Source organism: Dendrobium catenatum, unplaced genomic scaffold, assembly GCF_001605985.2.
Source record: "Dendrobium catenatum unplaced genomic scaffold, ASM160598v2 fragScaff_scaffold_1638, whole genome shotgun sequence".
Classification (NCBI taxonomy): Eukaryota; Viridiplantae; Streptophyta; class Magnoliopsida; order Asparagales; family Orchidaceae; genus Dendrobium; species Dendrobium catenatum.
This window is the reverse complement of record NW_021320100.1, coordinates 1,586,098-1,607,930: the sequence shown is the minus strand read 5'-3', so window position 1 is coordinate 1,607,930 and position 21,833 is coordinate 1,586,098. Positions and strand designations below refer to the sequence as shown.

The 21,833-nt window shown below is 31.9% G+C and overlaps 1 protein-coding gene across 10 annotated transcripts in view; it reads right to left on the bottom strand.

Moving 5' to 3' along the window:
• LOC110113292 overlaps positions 1-16,768 on the bottom strand; it is a 44,535-nt gene extending 27,767 nt beyond the window's left edge. For 5 of the 10 annotated variants that reach the window (XM_020845807.2, XM_028701107.1, XM_028701108.1 and 2 more), the window contains exons 1-2: positions 16,630-16,768; positions 1,542-2,840 (exon numbers count right to left, since the gene is read on the bottom strand). In XM_020845807.2, the coding sequence (XP_020701466.1) occupies positions 1,542-2,840; positions 16,630-16,631 (1,301 nt within the window). In that variant the 5' untranslated portion in view covers positions 16,632-16,768. Of the gene's footprint in view, positions 1-1,541; positions 2,911-16,629 lie in introns of all 10 variants that reach the window. The other 5 variants (XM_020845849.2, XM_020845842.2, XM_020845858.2 and 2 more) reach the window with 5 other exon arrangements.
• Between the last annotated feature and the right edge of the window lie 5,065 nt (positions 16,769-21,833).

Here is a 21,833-nt window from a genome sequence, read left to right as displayed (position 1 = left end):
AATAAAGATTTTATTTTGTGAATACCAATATCCTTCCCATTATATGTTTATACTGAAGTTTTAACCTAATATTCTCCTCAATAGCTTTGCTTTCATGCATGAGATCAAAATTAACTGCAATGATAACTTCAAAATAAAATAGAAAGAAAATCATCTTCATTTTATGCTGCTTTGATCAAATCAAGTCCTTAATTCTCTAAAGACAGAACCAATGTCTAGATTCTTTTCATATAACCAAAGAATATTATCATAAATCTTAAAAGCTTGCCTGCTGCATGCAGCTCCTGCCACTGAACAGCGAAAGAGAGATATTTGCAACCTTAACATTATATTGTAAAGATTTCTGTACTAATTAGATACAGACATCTAGGTCAGGATGGGCTTGCTCATTAGTAACTACACATGACAGCTAATTATCTAGCTGAAGCTACAAAAATAGATATATTACAAAGATGGAGAATCTTTTAACTAAAGGCATATTACCTCTTGATGCATAGATTTCATCATATTCGCAACTGCAAGAAAGATGTTGATAGGCTTGAAGAATAGAACTTCTATTCATTTAAACTTTAATTTAAATATTTGAAGTCATCAATAAGTTGCTATGGTTCCCTAATTATGGAGGTCAACCTTAGAGTCTAAAGATTCGCTTGAGTAGATCTAAACTGAATATATAGAGTGTAATTTTAGAAGTAATAGACCTAGTGAGGGGATTGTGACTTTGGGCGATCAACTCATTAATAAGAGTCCACATTTTAGATATCTTGGATCTATTGTTTAGAATGATGGTGAAATAGATGGGGATATTATTAGCAGAATTCAAGTTGGATGGTTGAAGTGGAGGAATGCATCGAGCTTGTTGTGTGATAGAAAAGTCCCCCTCAAACTTAAGAGAAAATTCTAAAAGATAGTGGTGAGACCTGCAATGCTTTATGGTGCCGAATGTAGGTCACTAAAAGAAAAGCATAATACTAAGTTAAGAGTTGTAGAGATGAGGATGCTCACATGGATGAGTGGCTTTACCCTTAGAGATAGGATATAAAATAAGCATATACGTGAAAAGGTTGGAGTAGCACCAGTGGAAGATAAGATTAGAGATAGTCTCCTTAGATGGTTTGGTCACATAAAACGGCGGTCTTCCGATGACCCGGTTAGGAAAGTAGAGGTATTAGATTTAACTTATGTTAAGAAAGGTAGAGGTAGACATAAAAAGACTTGGTTAAGAAAATATTAAAAATGATCTTTCTTTATTAGATTTAAATGAGAATTTGACTTTTAACATGATACAATTGAAAAAAAGATTCATGTAGCTGACCCACATAGTGGGACAAAGGCTTGATTTTGTTGTTGTTGTATGGATTTTCCTGCATCTAAAATGGGGTGAGCGCTTGATTTGAACTTCAAATTGTTTATGTCACAAATTACATGCTATGAATCCCTAGAAATTCTTATTTTCTTCTTTTTTAACTTGTAAGTATGTAGTCATGCGATTAGTACAAAAAGTACTTGTGGAATAATGAAAAGAGGATCAAAATGCATACTTAGAGAACGTGCCAGACCAATCTGGAACTTCAACTTGAAAATCCTCACCAATGCGTACTCGAGATCTATGTGGACGTAAGTCTCGCAACATGGATGCTATAGGACCACCACTCTCAGAGATATCACCCACATTACCTGATGATGTTCCCATATTCTTCCTCACTAAGTGCTTTCGTTTCTTTATGAAACAAGATTGACAGTACCATTCATCCCTAGGCAGCCTTTTTATTTTAGGTCTGCAGCAAGACAAATGAAATGCTTCCTCGCAATCATCACAAATTAGCATTTTTACGGCATTTTCTGAAATACCACAGATTTTGCATGGAGAAAACAAAGATCCAACAGAACCAAGGTTTTCTGATGATGCAAAAGCACTGTTCCTATTATTTTTTCCAAGCAATCCATGCCTTTTAAGAACATAGATGCACATTTCCTCTGGTGACTCAAACTTATCAAGAGATTCTAAAGAAATAGCACCAGATGTAGAACAGTCCCCACCGTGCTCTCCTGCCACTGACAAAATCGAAGCACATGGAACACGGGATTTTGATGCTGCAAAGGTACTGTTGACGGCATTGTAGTTTCCTGTTGAAGAACAGCAAAGTTTATTGGTAAACTCTTTGGCAGAATGTGATACATCCCTAGCAGAAATCTGGTCATTGTTTGCAGATTTTTTAACAGATTCTAGATTCTTATAATCAATATGTTGTGAGTCGTAAGTATGTACATCAAGATGATGTCTTCCAGAAAATGATGGCCTTTCATTATCTTGACAGTCACTAGAACGATGCACAGCTGCTTGAACATCATCAGAACTATCCTCATGCAGTGCCAAGTGATAGTCTGAGGAACTGAGGTTAAAATCAGATAGAGCGTTTTCTTCAGTAACTTCAGCTGCATTTTTACCTGACAGAAGTGCATCAGTATTCCTTTGCATTTTCCTTCTCTTGTAGACAAAACCATCCTTAATGGGAGATGATGCAGCATTCATTTTTTTTATGGTACAGGAGTCAAAAGAGGATCTAGATATTTCTTCAATGTTGGAAGATATATTATTGTTTTCCACAACAGATATACCTCTCTTGCAGCTATTCAACTTATGCTCATCCGATTTTCTGGACTTCTGCCAATTTTCACCAAAATTTGACCAATTACATGATGAGTTCATGTTTTGTTGATTTCCGTGGCCAAATAAAAAAGTCAGTGCTGTGCTTACAGAGTCAGGAAGGAAACCCTGGGTCAATATATCACCTGTTCTGGTGAGAGAATCGTCAAGGAATGATGCTTCCTTGTGCATCCTGAAATGAAGTTACTCTAAATGAAATTGGTATCAGACTCAAGCATCGGCATGCATGAGTATCTACAGGCCTTATAGAGAGAGAAAGAGAGAGAGGCAAGTAGTTAGGGGATTAGCAGGAGGTGGGAAGGAAGAAACAAGAGAGAATATAAATAAATGAAAAGAAAATATACATTGAAAACAAGGAGAAAATTTGAAGTAAATATAAGAATTAAAGAAGGCAATGCTTTTTGAAGAAGACGGAGAAGAAACAAAATAAGACATAAAAAATTTTACAGGTCAGCAACAACCATAAGCCAGAGTTATGTAATTGACTTGCCTTGTGAGGACATGTTGGATTTTTTTTTTTTTTTTTTTGTGAGGACAAGTTGGATTTATTTTGCAAACAATTATCATAATTCTGACCATTAAGCACATTTCTGTACACTAATTCATTGAAATAAATACAGTTCATGTAACCACAAGTAGTATTATGATTGTCTCCATGGTACCCCTGCTTGTATGTAAAATTTTAGATCAGGTTTTCTTACAGTTATTTTTTTAAATCAGATGTTTGGGATCTTTAAGAACTCATTATAACATGTACTTTTGAGAAGTGAAATATCAGAAAGTATAGAAAAGAACCCTGAAATTGGACGTAACTATACTGGAGGGATATGATTTTAAGAAAGTTGTTGTGACAGTTGTTAATAGTCCTCTAATATCCAACCAAAACAAATTAATATAGTGATATGAAAAGTCCTCCACGATAAACAAATAATTAAATCATCATTAATCTCAATCTTCATTTTGGGCATTGGACTAGAATAATTACTTAAAATTAAGCTAGGCTGGCATGATGTGGAAGATGGACTAGCACACTAAATATTGAAATTGCCAACCGAAAATAGTTGGGATAAGACAAATCATGATGACTGCAGTAAACATTGGGATGGGAATCGTGGACTTTAGAGGCAGTTGAGTACTTACACTTACACTCAAACCAAAGAATAGTTACCGTGTTATATGGTGTAATCCATTTAAGATTGTGTCAATTCAAACTCCTAATGAAAAACAAAAGATGTGATATTAACTGAGGCATCCCAATAAGTACCATTTAGAAGTTGAGCAATAGATAACAGGATGTCATCTGTAAGCAAGTTATCATGACTTAAACCGGATTATAGAAAGAAGAGGGTAAAAATTTGCTGGGATGTCACAATCAAACCACCCAACTGTGCTGATAATGGGAAGAATTGAGTAGGCAAACTAAAACAAAATAATAAGAATGTAACTTATTAAATTCAATCAAAAATAATGAAAAGATTATTTTTTTAAAACTTGAATAACAGAAAACTAAAAACATATTAGTAAAGAATAAGAATCCCAAGCCCACCGCACCACATACAAAAAATCTGTTTGAAAAGTTTTCATGCAGACACAGACTCATGCGGGGCTTTCAGGCGGGGCTTTTTGGAAGGGGGGGGGGGGGGATGGGGGGAGGCAAGCCATACTGTTTACAACCATACACATATTAGTGGTGCGGTTGTCAGACTCAATGTTCCCCCCAACGCACTCTATACGGGTTATGCTGGAATAATTTCCAATGATAAGACTCAAAACATAATAAACCTAAATAAATTTGTAGACCTCAAAAAATATGAGTAAAAATGAAAATAAAATTACAAAAGAATATTAAACAGAAACTCAAAATGATCTACAAGTCGAGGCACAAGAATTTAGAAGAAGCAGAATACAACACAAGATGAGAATTTGAACTGAACTTACAGATAATAAATTTGAAAACTCATCTATGAGCAAAGAACTCCTTAACTACACTAAGAACCCTCCTAAACACTTATAATCTTCAAGAAGAAACTCATTGAGCTGAACTTATAATGAAAGCAAACTAGGGTGGGCTCCTATTTATAGATGGAAGATTGATTCCCTGCAGGACCCACCTAAGCAAAATACAAAGCATATGAAAATAAAATTGTATCTCTTTGATGGGTTCCAACTTATGAAAATCTCAATCAGATCCAAAACATTTGCACATAATGTGATCAATAATGAACCTAAAATGCAAATTCATGTGTGTCCCAAGAATAACGAATTCACGTGAACAACTGTCATATCAGACTTTCATATATCTCAACAGTTGTGAGTTCACGAGAGCAAAAGGCCTAACCCAATCAATACATGTCATGAGATGTATAAAAACTGATGTGCACATCAATCACTATAATTAACACATGCGCATCTCAAACGACATAACACTGCAATGAATGTACTAGGCTCTTATGAATGAAATTCTTTCCAAATAAGATGAGCAATTCACTGTTTTCTGTTATGGGTTGTGCAGACATTTCAAAAAGCATCATGTTGTGTCAAATCACTAAAAGTAATCTTATTCGCATGTCATTCAATAGTGTGTTGAATGTGCAGACTTAAAAGTATGAGAATAGTGCATGAATTGAATTTAAATTTAACCCATTCCTTGAATCATGCAACCAACTTAGAAATGACTGTGCAATCATTTTGAAAATTTTGTAAACTCTACTTTAAAAATCAAACTCATTATTGCACAACTCTTGAACGGGCTACCTCACCTAAAAGATAAAGGTGTAAGTCTCATGTTTCAAGTTCGTTCCTCCTCACAATAGCTGTGTCTTAGGGATGTTCAAGCAATAAATTTCAAATAGATTACAATAAAAGAAGCATTTCAAATCTTATTCTCATTATAATTAAGTGAATTCATGAGATATTTTATTTTACATTCAAATTAAGCCTTTAAAACCTCTTAGGAAGAAAATTCTTTTCAAATAACAAACTCTCAAAATCACCTCACTTATATAATAGCTCGCAAAGTTAATCTTTGATCACAATGCTCAATAAAAAAGGAGATAGAGTTGACAAGGTTTAAAGCGATCAAGTACAAACATAACCTCGATAAAGTTCGTATTGATAAAAAATCTCAACTAGAGGGGATCTTACTTTCAAAATGCCCCAAATCCCAATATAGATTATATTAGATAAAAATACCAAATCCAAAAAAAAAATGCTATAATAAAATATAAAAGTATTCAATTGCAATCTATCACTAACGAAAAGCAATAATCTATGTATCTTCTTATCCAGTTTGTCGAGGTTAATAAATTTAAGATTAACTTCTACTAAAATAGAGTCAATATGTTGCCAAGCGTATATGTTAGTTCTCAAAAAATCCTAAATCAGGAAGGACATGACACCTTGTCTTTTAATTAGGAGGTTTTATCATCAAATGACACCACTAAATAATGGTTATAATCAAACCCATTTATCATGTGGTTTCACTACAAAATTGCATCATTATATTAAGATCAAGGCCAAAGCATGCTGATGGGCCGACCGATTTGATTGGGAGGGAATTAGGAAGTTTTCTAATCAAGAAGTAGCTGTTTAGGAAGGTTCTTAATCAAAGGAAAATTGTTTGCAAAATTTTTAATTACAATTAGAATGGAATATTTTAGAGCAAGAGATCTAATTTGAATTCAAAATCTAAGAGGGAATTATTTAGGGAAAAAGAGGCGGAATCAAGCAGGAATTGTTTAGAAAAGTTTTAATTACAATTGAGAATGAATTATTTAGTGCAAGAGATATAATTTGGATTCAAAATCTACGAGAGAATTATTTAGAGAAAGGGGGCTGATTTGGGAGGGAATTAGGAGGAGCCTATGTAAGGCTAACTATGTTGTTATTTTGAGGGAGGTGATTTGTTTTTGTATTAGTCTTTTTCGAAAGGGCTCTAGCCAGTCGAGGCAAAAAATCATAAGGTGCACATAACCGAACATAAAACCCTATGTTAGCTGAAAGATAGAGTTAAAATTTTATACTAAATAGGGCAAATAAGCGAAATATAACTAATGGATGTGCATCTAAGTCAAACGAATACAATAGAAATATAACTCAATTACAAACTTGAAACTACCTTCAGTTTAAAGACTCTTTCTATGATTGAAATTTTTATATGTTAATTTTTTATTTTGGCTATCAGGGTTTATGCTCATAGAAAGTTTAGAAAGAGCCTTTATCAACAAACCCTGACATATATATCAGAGGAAATATGATTAATTAAAATGTAATCTACCTCATGGAGAACATAATCCTAACTTAGAAGGCGGGGTTTGGGCACATTTTTCTTGAGCGAACCCCCTCCTCTAATTAGGGGGTTTTATCATCAAATGATTGCACTAAATAACGATTATAATTAGACCCATTTACCATGTGGTTTCACTAAAAAATTGCGTCATTATATTAAGATTTAAGGCAAGAGAATGCATGTTCCTAATAGCTCAAGCCCACTCAAGTTGTATATCATAAGATGCCCATAACTGGACATAAAGCCCTTTGTTAGCTAAGATAGAGTTAAAATTGTCTCTTGTGCAAACATGCACAAGTCTATAAGGCTTCTTTGAACGAAACAACCCATGGCTACAATTATGAATTTTTTAAATTAATTGGGTCAACCACCTCCGCTGACTAAGTAGATAATGGTTCATGATAATTCATGATAACAAAATATAAGATTTTGATCGAATTTTCCCACTATTAGGGGTCATCAGGTTAGAGTATTATCCAAGAACAATAATTTTATACTAAATAGGGCGAATAAGGGAAATAAAACTAATGAAGCGCATCTAAGTCAAACTGCCTCAATAGAAATACAACTCAATTGCAAACTATCTTCGATATAAAGACTCTTTCTATGATTGAAACTTTTAGTTATTTTAATTGGGCTATCAAGGCTTACAAGCATATAAAGTTTAGAACCCAGATCTAAATAAATCATGAAATGTATATCAGAGGAAATATGATTAATTAAAATTTAATCTACCTCATGGAGAATAGAATCCAAAGTTAGAAGGCGGGATTTGGGTGCTTTTTTTTTTTTTTGAGGAAATATGTAGTCTTTTTTTAGAGGGCTCTAGCCAGTAGAGGCAAAAAATCATAAGGTGCACAAAATCGAATATAAAACCCTATGTTAACTAAGATGGAGTTAAAATTTTATACTAAGGCAAATAAGGGACATAAAACTAATGATATGCATCTAAGTCAAATGAACTCAATAAAATATAACTCAATTGCAAACTACCTTCAGTATAAAGACTTTTTCTATGATTGGAACTTTTATATGTTACTTTTTTATTTTGGCTATCAAGATTTACACTCATAGAAAGTTTAGATACCAGATCTAAATAAACTCCGACATATATATCAGAGAAAATATGATTAGTTAAAATTTAATCTAATTCATGGAGAGTAGAATCCTAGCTTAAAAGGCGGGGTTTGGACACATTTTTCTTGAGCGAGCCCCCTCCTCTAATTAGGTGGTTTTATCATCAAATGACATCACTAAATAACGGTTATAATCAGGCCCATTTACCATTTGTTTTCACTACAAAATTGTATCATTACATTAAGATTTAAGCCAAAGCATGCATGTTCCATATAGTTCAAGCCACTCAAATTGTAAATCATAAAGTGCATAAAACCAAACATAAAGCACTTTGTTAGCTAAGAAAGAGTTAAAATTGTCTCTTGGGTAAACATTCACCACAAGTCTATAAGGCTTCTTTGAACGAAACAACCCATGGCTACAAGTATGAATTTTTCAAATTAGTTGGGTCAATTATCTCAACTGATTAATTAGATAATAGTTCATGATAATCCATAATGACAAAATATATGATCTTTATCTGATTCGCCCACTGTAAGGGAACGTCGGGTAGTATTATCCAAGAATAATAATTTTATACTAAATAGGGCGAATAAGGGAAATAAAACTAATCATGTGCATCTAAGTCAAACAGCCTCAATAGAAATACAACTCAATTGCAAATTATCTTCACTATAAAGATTCTTTCAATGATTGGAACTTTTATATGTTGTTTTTTTTTAATTGGGCTATCAGGGCTTATGCACATAAAAAGTTTAAAACCAAGATCTAAATAAACCCTGATATATATCAGAGAAAATATGATTAATTAAAATTTAATCTACCTTACGGTGAATAGAATCCTAACTTATAAGGCGGGGTTTGGGCGTTTTTTTTATTGAGTGAACACCTTGGGCGCTTTTTTATTGAATGAACACCCCCCCCCCTCCTTATGGTTATCATAATTTTTTTGGTGAGGCTACAATCAAACAATACTTATCTCCCCTCTTATCTCATAAAAATCTCCATCTACCAAAACGCTTTCGGCTAAATCTCGTTACAGGCTCTTTTTTTTACCACAAACATCTTGCACCTCTCCAAAATACTCCACAATATTATACAACTTCATACTTCCATCAAAAAGCATAAAAATACCCACCATAATCTTATATCACAATGAAAAGTAATTAAAAAGTTAAACTAAATATCGAAAGTAACTTTAAAGCATACATGTTCCCCCAACCCAATCTGAAAAAGGCCCATACAAAAGTTTTAATTGAAGAAAATAATAATTATTGATAAAATGCATTGAACAAAGTAATTCAAAGAGCTTGTACTTAATAAATTAATCAAATCACTTATAGATCAAGATATAAAGATTTTACTTAAATTGAAACAAGCTCATGTAGAAAATGTATTGCTTTCATTTGATATATATATATATATAAAGAGAAGAAGATAATTACAAAGAACATAGCAAAGGAGAACGTCATTAAGTTCAATCGATTTGTGCTCTTCAACAAAACTAGCAGAAGAATGAAAATTAAAGAAGCAAGATACTATTTTCAAAAAGGAAATTTAGAAACAGGAAATGTCTCCGTATTCAAAATATGCAAGATAAGGTACTTTGGCTATGTTTACTTCATTCATTGGACGTAAATTAAGAAAAATGCAAAAATAACTTGCTTACCTATTATTTCACTTTCAATCAAAAGAAATAATTTAATAAGTCAATGCTGCTGAGAAGTTCTTATATTTATCATTTTAAAATTTGATATTTCAAGTGAAACAAGTGCCATAAATCTTGTGGATTAGGTATCATCTTAAACAAAAGTTAGCATATTAGAACTTGCATTAAAGGGCGTAACAAGTGCATGAGGCTCACACCAATAGATGTTTTATGAAGGGTTGATGAATGCAATCTTTCCTATGACATATCATAAACTCTATTGAGTTACTAATTCAATACGATTGACATTAATGGCATTAGCACCGTAAATAAAAATAGAGATTTTTATTTTTATCGTCGTATTAGTAAAATCAAAGTTAGAGAGGCTTTAAATAAAATGAAGTGAGGAAAAGCAGTTGGACCTAATGATATTCTCATATAAGTGTGAAAATGCTTAGGAGATGAAGAAATTTCTTGGTTTACTAAACTTTTTAATATTATTTTGAAAACTAAAAATATGTCAGAAGAGTGGAGTGTGTTGATTCCTATTTTTAAAAATAAAGATTATGCACAAGAGTATGTAAATTATCAGGGAGTTAAGTTAATGTGTCATACATTAAAATTATGGGAGAGAGTAATTGAGCATAGGTTATGGCGTGATACTAAGATTTCTCAAAATAAATTTGGATTCATGATGGGTAGGTCTACTATGGAAGCTCACATTTGTTGAGAGGTTTGATGGAGAAGTATAGAAAGAGAAAGGAGTATCCACATATTATATTTAATGATTTAGAGAAAGCATGTGAAAAATAGAAAAGAAAGGAGTTAAAAATGCTTATATTAAAATCATTAAGGATATGTATGCAGAAACTGTTACTTGTGTTCAAATACAAGGTGGTTTGACCAAATATTTTCCTTTTTCAATTGGACTACATCAGGATCGGCTTTAAGCGCATATCGTTTTGCTTTAGTCATGGATGTGCTTGCTAGACATTTGCAAGAGGATGTACCAGGGTGTATATTTTTTGCTAATGATATTCATCTCATTGATAAGACTAGTGAGTGAGTAGAAGGAAAACATGAATTATGGAAGTCAAACTTAGAGTGTCTAAAGGTTTTTGTTTAAGAAAATCTAAAATTGAATGCGTGGAGTGTAACTTTGGTAGGAATAAATCTAGTGGTGAGATTGTGACTTTTGGGTGATAAAGCCGTTAAAAATAGCACACATTTTAGATGTATGGGGTCTATTGTTCAAAACAATAGTGAAAAAGATGGAGATATGATTAGTATAATTCAGGTTGGATGGTTGAAGTGGAGGAATGCATCGGGCCTGTTGTGTGATGGAAAAGCCTCCCTCAAACTTAAGGAAAATTTTTATTGGATGTTGATAAAACCTGCAATGCTTTATCGCACGGAATGTTGGCCATTAAAAGAAAAGCATAAAACTAAGTTAAATGTTGCAAAGATGAGGATAAATAGGTGGATGAGCGGCTTTATACTTAAAGACAGAATGTTAAATGAGTATAAATGTGAAAAAGTTGTAGCTCCAGTGGCAAATAAGATTAAAGAGAGCACCTTCAATGGTTTGGTCACATAAAGCATCGGCTTTCCAATGACCCAATTAGTAGAGTAAATGCATTATATCCGGCCTATGTTAAGAAAAGTAGAGGTAGAGCTAAAAATACTTGGTTAGATAGCATTTGAAATGACCTTTGTTATTAGATTTAAATGAAAATTTGACTCTTAATAGGACACAACAGAGAAAAAAGATTCATATATCTAAACCTACATAGTGGGATAAAGGCTTGATGTTGTTGTATTGGGTTGCCAACCCAAAAATAATAATCATCGTTAGCTGGCCTAATTGCCCTGGAGAGGTGATGACATAGTGCCTCCCACACCTCTCAAGTGAGCGTTATTATTATGATGTCCATAAGAAGGTGTTATAACTTAAGGCCAAAGGTAAGGAGATGAACATCTTGCCTTGATTTCTAAAAAAAGTGCTAATACTTTACATGTTGAAGATGACCTAAATTTTATGGTCATAACATAGAATGGTATAATGCAAAAAGATCATCAAGACTTAGAGAAACAAGCATCCAACTTCTGAAATATTCAATCAAATATAGGTGCAAGAACTTAAGTTCTATAGTAGTGAATACTAAAGTGGAAGAGTCCAAGAAAACAACGAAAAATGTGAAGGGAGGAACATTCAGTGAAGAGAAATAGAACATGGATGGGGACAAAAATGAAATGGACAGTAGTAAGGATTAGATTATCGCTAAGGCTTAACCTATACGGTAATCTATTGTCAAATGTGATATTATTCAAAAATTTATTTTTGGGGGCACTCAACACATAACTTACCAAATGGTTGGCAAAGTCACTGGTTGTGGCTTATGCTTACTTTACTTTTCTTATGTAATGTGTTTTAGGAGTTGGGGTAACAAGACAGGATCAATGATCATTTTTTGGCATCCATTGGGATATTGTGTCAATCCAAGCGCCACCTGCGGTGCATACCTTTTGCCTAAACTAGATTAATGTGTTATAATAGATGTTGAGCCGCTTTGAACTAACCTTTCTTCACTCATAACTATAGAATAACTATGCTATAAACATAAGTAATTAAACTGTACTTGTTTAAATTAATAAATTTAGCATGCAATGGAACTTGAAGATTTATTATTTTCTCCAACACAATTTAATATGATGATTATCATTGTACATAATTCAAAAGTATCCCTCGTACATAAAATAATTTTATAAGCACAAATACTTATTTTTACCTCATGGTGCTCGAGCAAAGAGATGAGCATCTTATCACATATAAGAATGAATATAGTAAAACTCATATTGATTATTTTTTATAAAAAAAAGATTATTTAGATTACAAAGATTATAAAATTATTCTGAGTGAAAGTTTATGTACCCAACATCGCTTATTAGTTTAGGACTTTAAGATGAAGGGAAGGAATATAAAAAATAAAATAAGACGTGGTTCTAGGATTATATATGAGCATTTAAATAATATTAACAAAAATATTTGAGAGTAAGTTTCAAGATCTTAAAATTTTGTCTGTGCATGAGGAAACTAATGTTATGTAAAAAAAATAGATAGTGATATTAAAAATATTGCAAAAGATGTGCTCGGAGTATTAAAAAAAACTCCTAATAGTAAAAATAGTTTGTGGTGGAATCAAAATGTAGAAGAAAATATCAAAACTAAGAAGCTTTGTTATTAAAATTAGTTTAGATGTAAAAGTCTAATAATTAGAAAAACTATAAAGAGGCTCGTATCGAGTCTAAGAAAATAATATGTGATGCAATGATTTCAATTTTTAATGATTTATATAATAGATTATATACTAAGGAGGACGAATGATATATTTATAAGTTGGTCAAATAAAGAGATAGGAGTAATAAAGATTTAGTTCAAGTGAAGTGCATTAAAGATGAAGATCAAAAAATATTTTTATTAGAAGAAAATATTCAACAAAAGTGGATGAGATATTTTGCAAAATTTTTCAAGTAAGATTGTGAGAATATGATTAATTTTAGTGACCTTAGCACCCTAAATGAAAATAAATATTTTTGCTTTTGTCGACGTATTAGTAAAATCGAAGTTAGAGAGGCTTTAAAGAAAATGAAACAAGAAAAAGCTATTAAACCTAATGATATTCCAATAGAGGTGTGGAAATGCTTAGGAGATAAAAGAAATTTCTTGGCTTACTAAACTTTTTAATATTATTCTGAAAATTAAAAATATGTCAGATGAGTGGACAATGAGTATGTTGATTCATATTTTTAAGAATAAAGGTGATGCACAAGATTGTGCAAATTATAGAGGAATTAAATTAATGTGTCATACTTTAAAACTATGGGAGAGACTAATGGAGCATAGGTTACGACATGATACTAATATTTCTCATAATATATTTGGATTCATGCTGGGTAGGTCTACTATGGAAGCCATACATTTATTGAGAGGTTTGATAGAGAAGTATAGAGAGAATAAGGAGGATCTACATATGATATTTATTGATTTAGAGAAAGCATCTAATAAAGTTGCCAAGAGAAGTGCTATGGAGAGTTCTAGAAAAGAAAGGGTTAATAATATTTATAGTCAAGTCATTAAGGATATGCATACAGGAGTTGTTACTTGTGTTCAAACACATGGTGGTTTAACCACGTATTTTTCTACTTAAGTTGGATTACATCAAGGATCAACCTTGCGCCCATATCTTTTTGTTTTATTCATGGATGTTCTTACTAGACATTTGCAAAAAGTTGTACCCCAGTGTATGCTTTTTGCTGATGATATTCTTCTTGTTGATAAGACTAGAGAGGGAGTAGAAGGTAAACTTGAATTATAGAGGTCAACCTTAGATTCTAAAGGTTTTCATATGAGTAAATCTAAAATCGAATATATGGAGTGTAATTTTAATAATAATAGATCTAATGGGGGGATTATGACTTTGGGTGATCAAGTTATTAGTAAGAGTACATGTTTTACATATCTTGGGTCTAATGTTCAGAGTGATGGTGAAATAAATGGGATATTGATAGGAAACACTTGTAGTTTTCAAGTATTTCCTATCAATCTTTGGAAAACAGCAAAAATCTTCATAAAAGTCCGCACAAAAATCACAAAAAACAGTAGATAACTTAAATGATTTGATGAAAGGAACACGGAAAATAGCAAGATACACTTGATCCTCAATTCGAAAGGAGGATCGATCTCTCCCAAATCTCTAGACGCCGCTAGAGCCCAAAGAAAACCTAAATCTAAGAAATCTCAAATTTCAGTCAAATTCAAGATGCCCAAACCCTAGGAAAACAAACTATTTAATAAATACAAATCAAAAGGAATTCCCTAAATAGTCCCTACATTCAAATTTCCCTCTCAAAACCCTCAAAAAAGCTTCCTAAATAGCTCCCGCACGGTGTGCGGCTCACTCGGCATCCCAGCGGGCGGAGATTTCTCCGCCCAGTTTGCGCTGGGCCGGTCCCGCACGGACCAGCTGGACTGGTCCACTGGACCGGTCTAACATATATTATTAGTAGAACTCAAGTTGGATGGTTGAAGTGAAGGAATGCATCGGGCTTATTTTGTGACAGAAAAGTCCCCCTCAAGCTTAAGGGAAAATTATATAAGATGGTGGTGAGGCCTACAATGCTTTGTGGTGCATAATGTTGGCCATTAAAAGAGAAGCATAATATTAAGTGTTATAAAGATGAGGATGCTCAGGTGTATGAGAAGCTTTACTCTTAGAGATAGAATATGAAATGAGCATATATGTGAAAATGTTGGAATAGCTTCAGTGGAAGAAGATTAGAGAGTAGTCTTAGATGATTTGGTCACATAAAACGACGACCTTCCGATGACCCGGATGCATTAGATTTGGCTTATATTAAGAAAGGTAAAGTTAGAACGAAAAAGACTTTGTTAGAAAATATTAGAAATGACCTTTATTTATTAGATGTAAATAGAATTTAACTCTTAACATGACACAATTGAGAAAAATGATTCATGTAGCCAACCTCACATAGCAGGATAAAGGCTTGATCTTATTGTTGTTGCATGGTGCTCAAGCAAGTTCCCCATCCATTGCACAACCACATCACCTTAAGTGTGACACTTTTTGAAAATACTCATATCAATTTTATTTATAGATAAGATAAACCTTTGTAAAATTATATGTTACAACTATGTTTGTCCAATCCATCCCTGGATGATGGAAACACCAAACAAGTGCAAAATTTATAAGCAAACATAGCATGAATCCTAATAAAAATTTTGAATAGGAGGGCAACACTTCTACATAACCAAGATATTTGAGTAAATACCTTAACCTCTACACAACAATATAACAAATTCCTCAAGGAAAACTCTAGATCACCATCCATCAAGGCATAAAAATTACAAATGCCCTAATCTCTGCGCATTAAAATATCTAACATGAATTTGTTAGACTAAAAGATTGCTAACACAACAAGATTGAGTAACCAAATATTCAAGCATACCAAACTTGGATGATCACTATAAAATCCAAATACGCAAATGTTGGAAACGATCCATGGTTTGCATGAAGGCATCTTATGCCAAGTAGTCAAAGAAACAGCTTTTTAGCACGTCTTCAACTAACGTATCCTATAAAAAATGGATTCAACCACAACACGCCCAACCTAAGAATATGGTTTATGTTCTGAATAAAAATTCAATCACCACAAGACAAGAATCTCAAGTGCAACATTTGACACAAACTTTATTCGAACGAACTTTTAATCCCCTATCATATATATTTGACAAATAAAAATACCATGACAAGCAAGAAGAATCATTATGGTCCCATGGCATGAATGATGAGAATAATCCATAGTTTGTGCGAAGCCATTCATGTCTACAAATTAAATGAAAATCTTCCACAAAAATTCAAGTCTTAGCCCTTTATTAAAAGGATGGAATCATCCAAATACCTATATCCTAATCAGATACCTTGAGATCCAAATAGATTTAACTTTTTTTCTCAGGCAAAACCCTAATGAATACCTTTTCATAGTCACATATGGTAGTACTCAAGCAAACAATTTACTTCCTAAATCTATTTGAGAAAGGAAAAACTGTCAAACCAACAATGAAATATCACTATGCACCCAGCTAGCAGAGTTTTCCCAATATGTAATCCCGAAGTATAATACACATCTAATTTTAGGGTTTCAAAGACTGCCTACTCCAATGCAACCATTTCGATACAGATTAAATAATTCATAATTTAGATCATCTTAAAATATGTAAGCAATCGCTATGCAAACACTGAAATTAAAATCACTGAAACTATATAAACTGCTATAGCATACACATGAAATTTAAGCGCGCAAAGGATAAAAAGCAATGGGGATGACATTGAGAACGGTTAAAACGAAAGGAGACGAGGAAATAATTACATCGAACTATATCAGACACTCCTCTTTCTCTCTCTTAAATATCTCTTCAAATCTTAGGGCTCGCGCGCCTCCTCCTGCGCGATAGAAAGAAAGAGGGGGAGTTGGGCAACCTTGAGATGGGGGAGACAGTAACTGCTGGTTCTCTATTTATTCGTACTTGTGAAATTGCCCATTGTATTTTGAAAGTAGTTTTGAATACTTTCTCTATGAAAAAATAAAAATAAAAATGTCTAATTATTATATATATAAAGTTATTTTAGCCTTTTTGGAATCTCTTAATGAACAATGAATTAGTTATAAAAAATGTTAATTATAGTACAATTAATCACTTGCCTTTATATCTAAAAAGGGAATTTGATTGAATATATTATGTTAATTGTTTATTTTCTTAGAAAAATATGTCCAAAAGTTGATTTATGATAAAAATATCCTCAATTTATAAAAATAGATGTTGAAAATTGAAATCCTTACACAAGCAATTATAGAAACTTTTAAACAAGAAGTTGCTTGATCATCTTCCGAGTGCCTTCCTAAACCCAAAATGGCATTAGTCAGCACATGACTTTATTTGAATCATGTTCTAAGTATGTTTGAACCTTGACCAAAGCTGTTTCAAACTTTATTCGTACATTTTAACAAGGTTTGAACAATATTAAGAAAAGGTTTGATCAAGATTTGAATATGCTTCGAAGGTGATTCAAACAATATTTAGAAAGGTCCAAACAAGATTCGAAGATGGTTCAAACAAGTTTCAAGCAATATTCAAAAAAAGGTTCAAATATTATTAACATGGTTGGATTAGGGTCCACTAAAGTCTTGAAATGGTTTGAGCAGGATTTTACTGTGTTGGTTGGTATAATATTCAATCATGATTAAAATATATCTCAAACATTATTCAATTAATATTTGGATGTAATTCACTTTATATAATTCTGCTCCTCACTATCTCTTTTAAAATTGACCCATTTAAATTATTTTGATATGTATGTGTGTTTTATTCTGACATATAGAGGGGTATTATACTTAGGATTGCATAAAAAGTTAGGGTGTGATGGAAAAGTATAGTTCATAATTTGAAGCTAATGACCTCATTTTTAATACTAAGGCACCCCTCTAGTTTATTCTTTTAAGTGTCTTGAATTATAGTTCTTTGGGGTTTTGATTTGTCTATTGTTACTAAGGATGGTTGGTGATGATACGAGTGAGAGTTTCTTTGTTGTGTTCAACATTGGAGATGATGATACTGCATTTGGCATAAACAAATTTTCATAATCACTGGGCTATGATTTTGAGAATACTAATTAGCATTAGGTGGAATTCAATGGGAAGAGCTGGAGGAGTAAGGTCTTAGATAACTACTTGGGTGGAGATAAAAGCATCATGACTTTAGTCTTAAAGAGGATATTTTTAGTGTACATTGAGAAGAATGATGTATGAAAGTTTAGGTTATATTTCTATATAGATATTAATCTCCTCAACTATGATGAATATAGTGCAACTTTTACTAAGATCTTATAGTTGATAAGCATGAAGAGGCTTCTTTAAGGTTCCCATAGGATAGGGTAGCATAAAATAAGACATTGAGAGGGCTAAAGAGAGACAAGGTGCATTTGAGGGTGTTAATTTGGGTTGGCATATCGGGTTCAAATATAACCTATATGCTTAACCAAAATTAACTCATTTACTATTTGTGCCAAAATGTTTGACATGAACCCGACTTGATCTAAACTCGACTAACCCAAATCGGACCCATTTAACCCCTTTATAACATGGATCATACAATATATATTTTTTCTTCATGAGCATAGGTCACTTAACTCGAACACAACCCTTTTAACTAAAAAATGACCTATTTAACTCAAACTCAAATCATATTTGTAATAATTCATATTTTAGCCAAGTGAAATAAATTTTTTGAGGAGTCATTAGAAGTCCAAATCATAAATCATCTTTGTTTGAAGGCTTTAGAGTGATTTTCTCCACTTGGTTCTGTTGGAAAATTTGCTCGCCTCATTGTAAGGAATTATAATCTTATTTTTTATTTTAATACTATGATATTTTTTAGATTTTTTTTATCAAATTTGTATTTTCCTAACAAAAAAATGATGATTATTTTTTTATTGCAGCGTAACTTTTTATATATTATAGAGATTAAGATTATAAATATTTTGAGTATTTATTTGAGATTTTTCATCGGATAATATTGAAAAATAATAATTTTTATCAATTCAAAATTTTATTTTGGCATTTAAAAATAGTGTTATAGTTCAATTAAAACTTCAAAATATTATTATACATGATATCTAGTAATTTGGTTACTTTTTGAAAATGTGAATTTTTGCTCAGTGAGGTTTCGGTTGCCCACCATCAGGACATTTTAATACTTTATGAATCAAGTCCAATTATGCTTTATTTACTGAAATTCATTGGAGATGAATATGTGTATCTGATTGAGTAATAGTTGGTCGCTATATTGTTATAATACTAAGATAATAATATGTGTGGGAAAGAAATAAGTAAAAACTGGTTATTCTTTGACAGTGGTTGGAGACTGATTGACATGTACAAGATAGCAACATATTTTTCTTTAAATACCATGATTTGATGTTATCATCTACTAATTCATGTGATACTGATTGGAAGTTATAAAGAGATGATTAATGTACTAATAGATAAAGAGTGACAACTCTGTTTACTGAGCCAACAATTTACTGATATTGATATAATATCAGAAAAATACTTATTAAGCTAGGATTTCTTACTTATGTAGTGTGACTACTGAAATACATGTTATTGAGATATTGTTCCTATTATTATACATATTTATTATTACTACATGGATTTATTATCATTGTAATATTTTACTACTCCTGCTACTAGACTATTATTGTTATCAATATAGACATATATTATTTGATACTATTGATTAATTGTATTGATACTAAGCATGTGACATATTGAGCACGTAATATACTAATTTGATACTGATGTAGAATACGTAGATAGTATGTGTACACTTCTATTCGATTTTACTAAAATACAATTATGAGCTTTAAGACAATATATGTAAATAATTGTTTTAGGACCTTTCGTGTATAGGGAAAACCCCCACTTTTATTGTTGCCAATAAAAATAGTTCAGAACATCACCATATTTATAGAGTTTATATAAAACATTAAAATAATATACTTTATTAAATGTATTGCCAATCAGAAGAGTCACAATTTTTTAAAATCTTTAAAAATCAATACAAAAGAAACCAGCTGGTGAAAATTTGTATTCTTATAGTCTTATCATTCAGAAAGGAGAATAAAGCAACTTATAAAAAGTTACATTTAAAACTCAAGAAAATTATTTTTAAAAGCATAACTTTCAATTTACTTATCTGAATTGAAATAGAAATGGGGTACGGGTTATCTACCTAGAGCCCGACAATTTCTCTAACTGGCCGGATGGAAAAAAATTAGATTGCAAATCTCAAATCCTAGCTTTTCCTTCTCTTCCTTCTCCTCTTCCTCCCTTCCTTCTTTGGCAAGCTGGTCGAATAGGGATTAGGGTTTAGTGACTATGTATATTTATTATTTTAAAAATCATTAATCTATTCCAACGCTGTAGCGCCCACTACTCCAACGTTGCAGCGATCGCAACAAAAATTTTCAAACTCTTCCAAATTCTCCCAACTATCCTAGGGGGCATTTGCATTTTCTTACTAATGCTACCTACCCAAAACACCATTTTCCTGAGCTCAGAGCATCATAACACTTGTAGATGTTAATTTAATTTATTATTTCAATAAAATTGAGTTTTCAATAGTTTGTTTTTCTTACATGATTTTCTAAATGTATTTGTATTCAGGTTTTTCTAGCAAATGTAGTAGTTATATAAAATTTTGAAATGTTCTTGTGAAGGTCCCTTTGAAGTTAGAAATTGAAAAAAAAAGGAAAGTTCAGTGAGCATTCTGTTTTATAAACAATTTGGCTTTCATCGACATTTCATGCGCTTTTTAAATATTGTATCAAGTACTATTGCATTGCATTTGCATCCTGCATTAAATGACATTGGAGAAGCCGAGAAGGGGTGTAAATGAGTTGATTCGAGAAGAAGTATTATCGAGCTAAGCCCGGCTAGCTCATTTAATGAGCTCAAACTCGACTCGCTATATAAAAATCAAGCTCGAGATCGACTTAATTATTCTAGCTCAACTCAATTACTAGAGCTCGTTTAAAAAGCTCAAGTTCAACTCGATTTAAAAGCTTAAACTCGACTCGTTTATGGATCTCAATTTAAAAATAAAAATAAAAATTTTAAGGACTTTTTTGTTACTAGTAATTTAGAACAAATTATATAGTTTTAACTAAAATATTGATTTCACTTTAGACAGTGTAAATAAATCTCAAGATGAAATTTAAAATGGAAGTTAAAAATATAAGTAGAATACAATACTCTTTCTTATTCATTTTTTTTAGATCATGTTGCAACTATTATAACAGGTAACTACCAGCATAACATGAATGTCCAAATCTCTATCAAAACCAACAAAAATTTCACCTTTCAAATATATCAGTACTTTTGCACTGTTCATAAAATGTAATTAAAAATATTACAACTTTGATGAAAGTTATATAAGAAAACCAGATCCAAACTTCAACAAATGACAAAACTCTTCACATATGCTCATCTGTGCAATATTTTATATATCGCAATCTTCAAAATCTTTCATCATTGGAGTCATTGAACTTTGATGCAAACCTGAAAAATTAAGTCAAAGAAAGCGGTTTATTGAAGATGGTTGGTTTAAAATGTTAAAAACAATTTAGAGATGGTGCAATAATAGATATAAAAAGTTAAAAACATTGGTTAAATAATAAGTAATTACAGTAAGTAGGCTTTGATAAATTTCAGCATAGCGTTGGTGAAAATTCATAGGAAGGCAACTTTAAAAATTATGCAATTTTAAATTAGTAAGGTTTCGTTAGGAACAATTTTTTTACTGTTTTTTCAAGTATTTTTTAGTACAACAATTTTAATCTTTTACTACAAAGCTGCTTTAAGAAGCAATAAGAAAGTGTTAGCTATAGGTTAATTGTAATATATTAAAAACGATATTAGGCTCTCTTAGGTAAACCGGGCGTACAACCCGTGAGCCATTATATATATGCTTGTATTCCTGTTATCTGAACATGATAGAAAATATTATTTCTCTT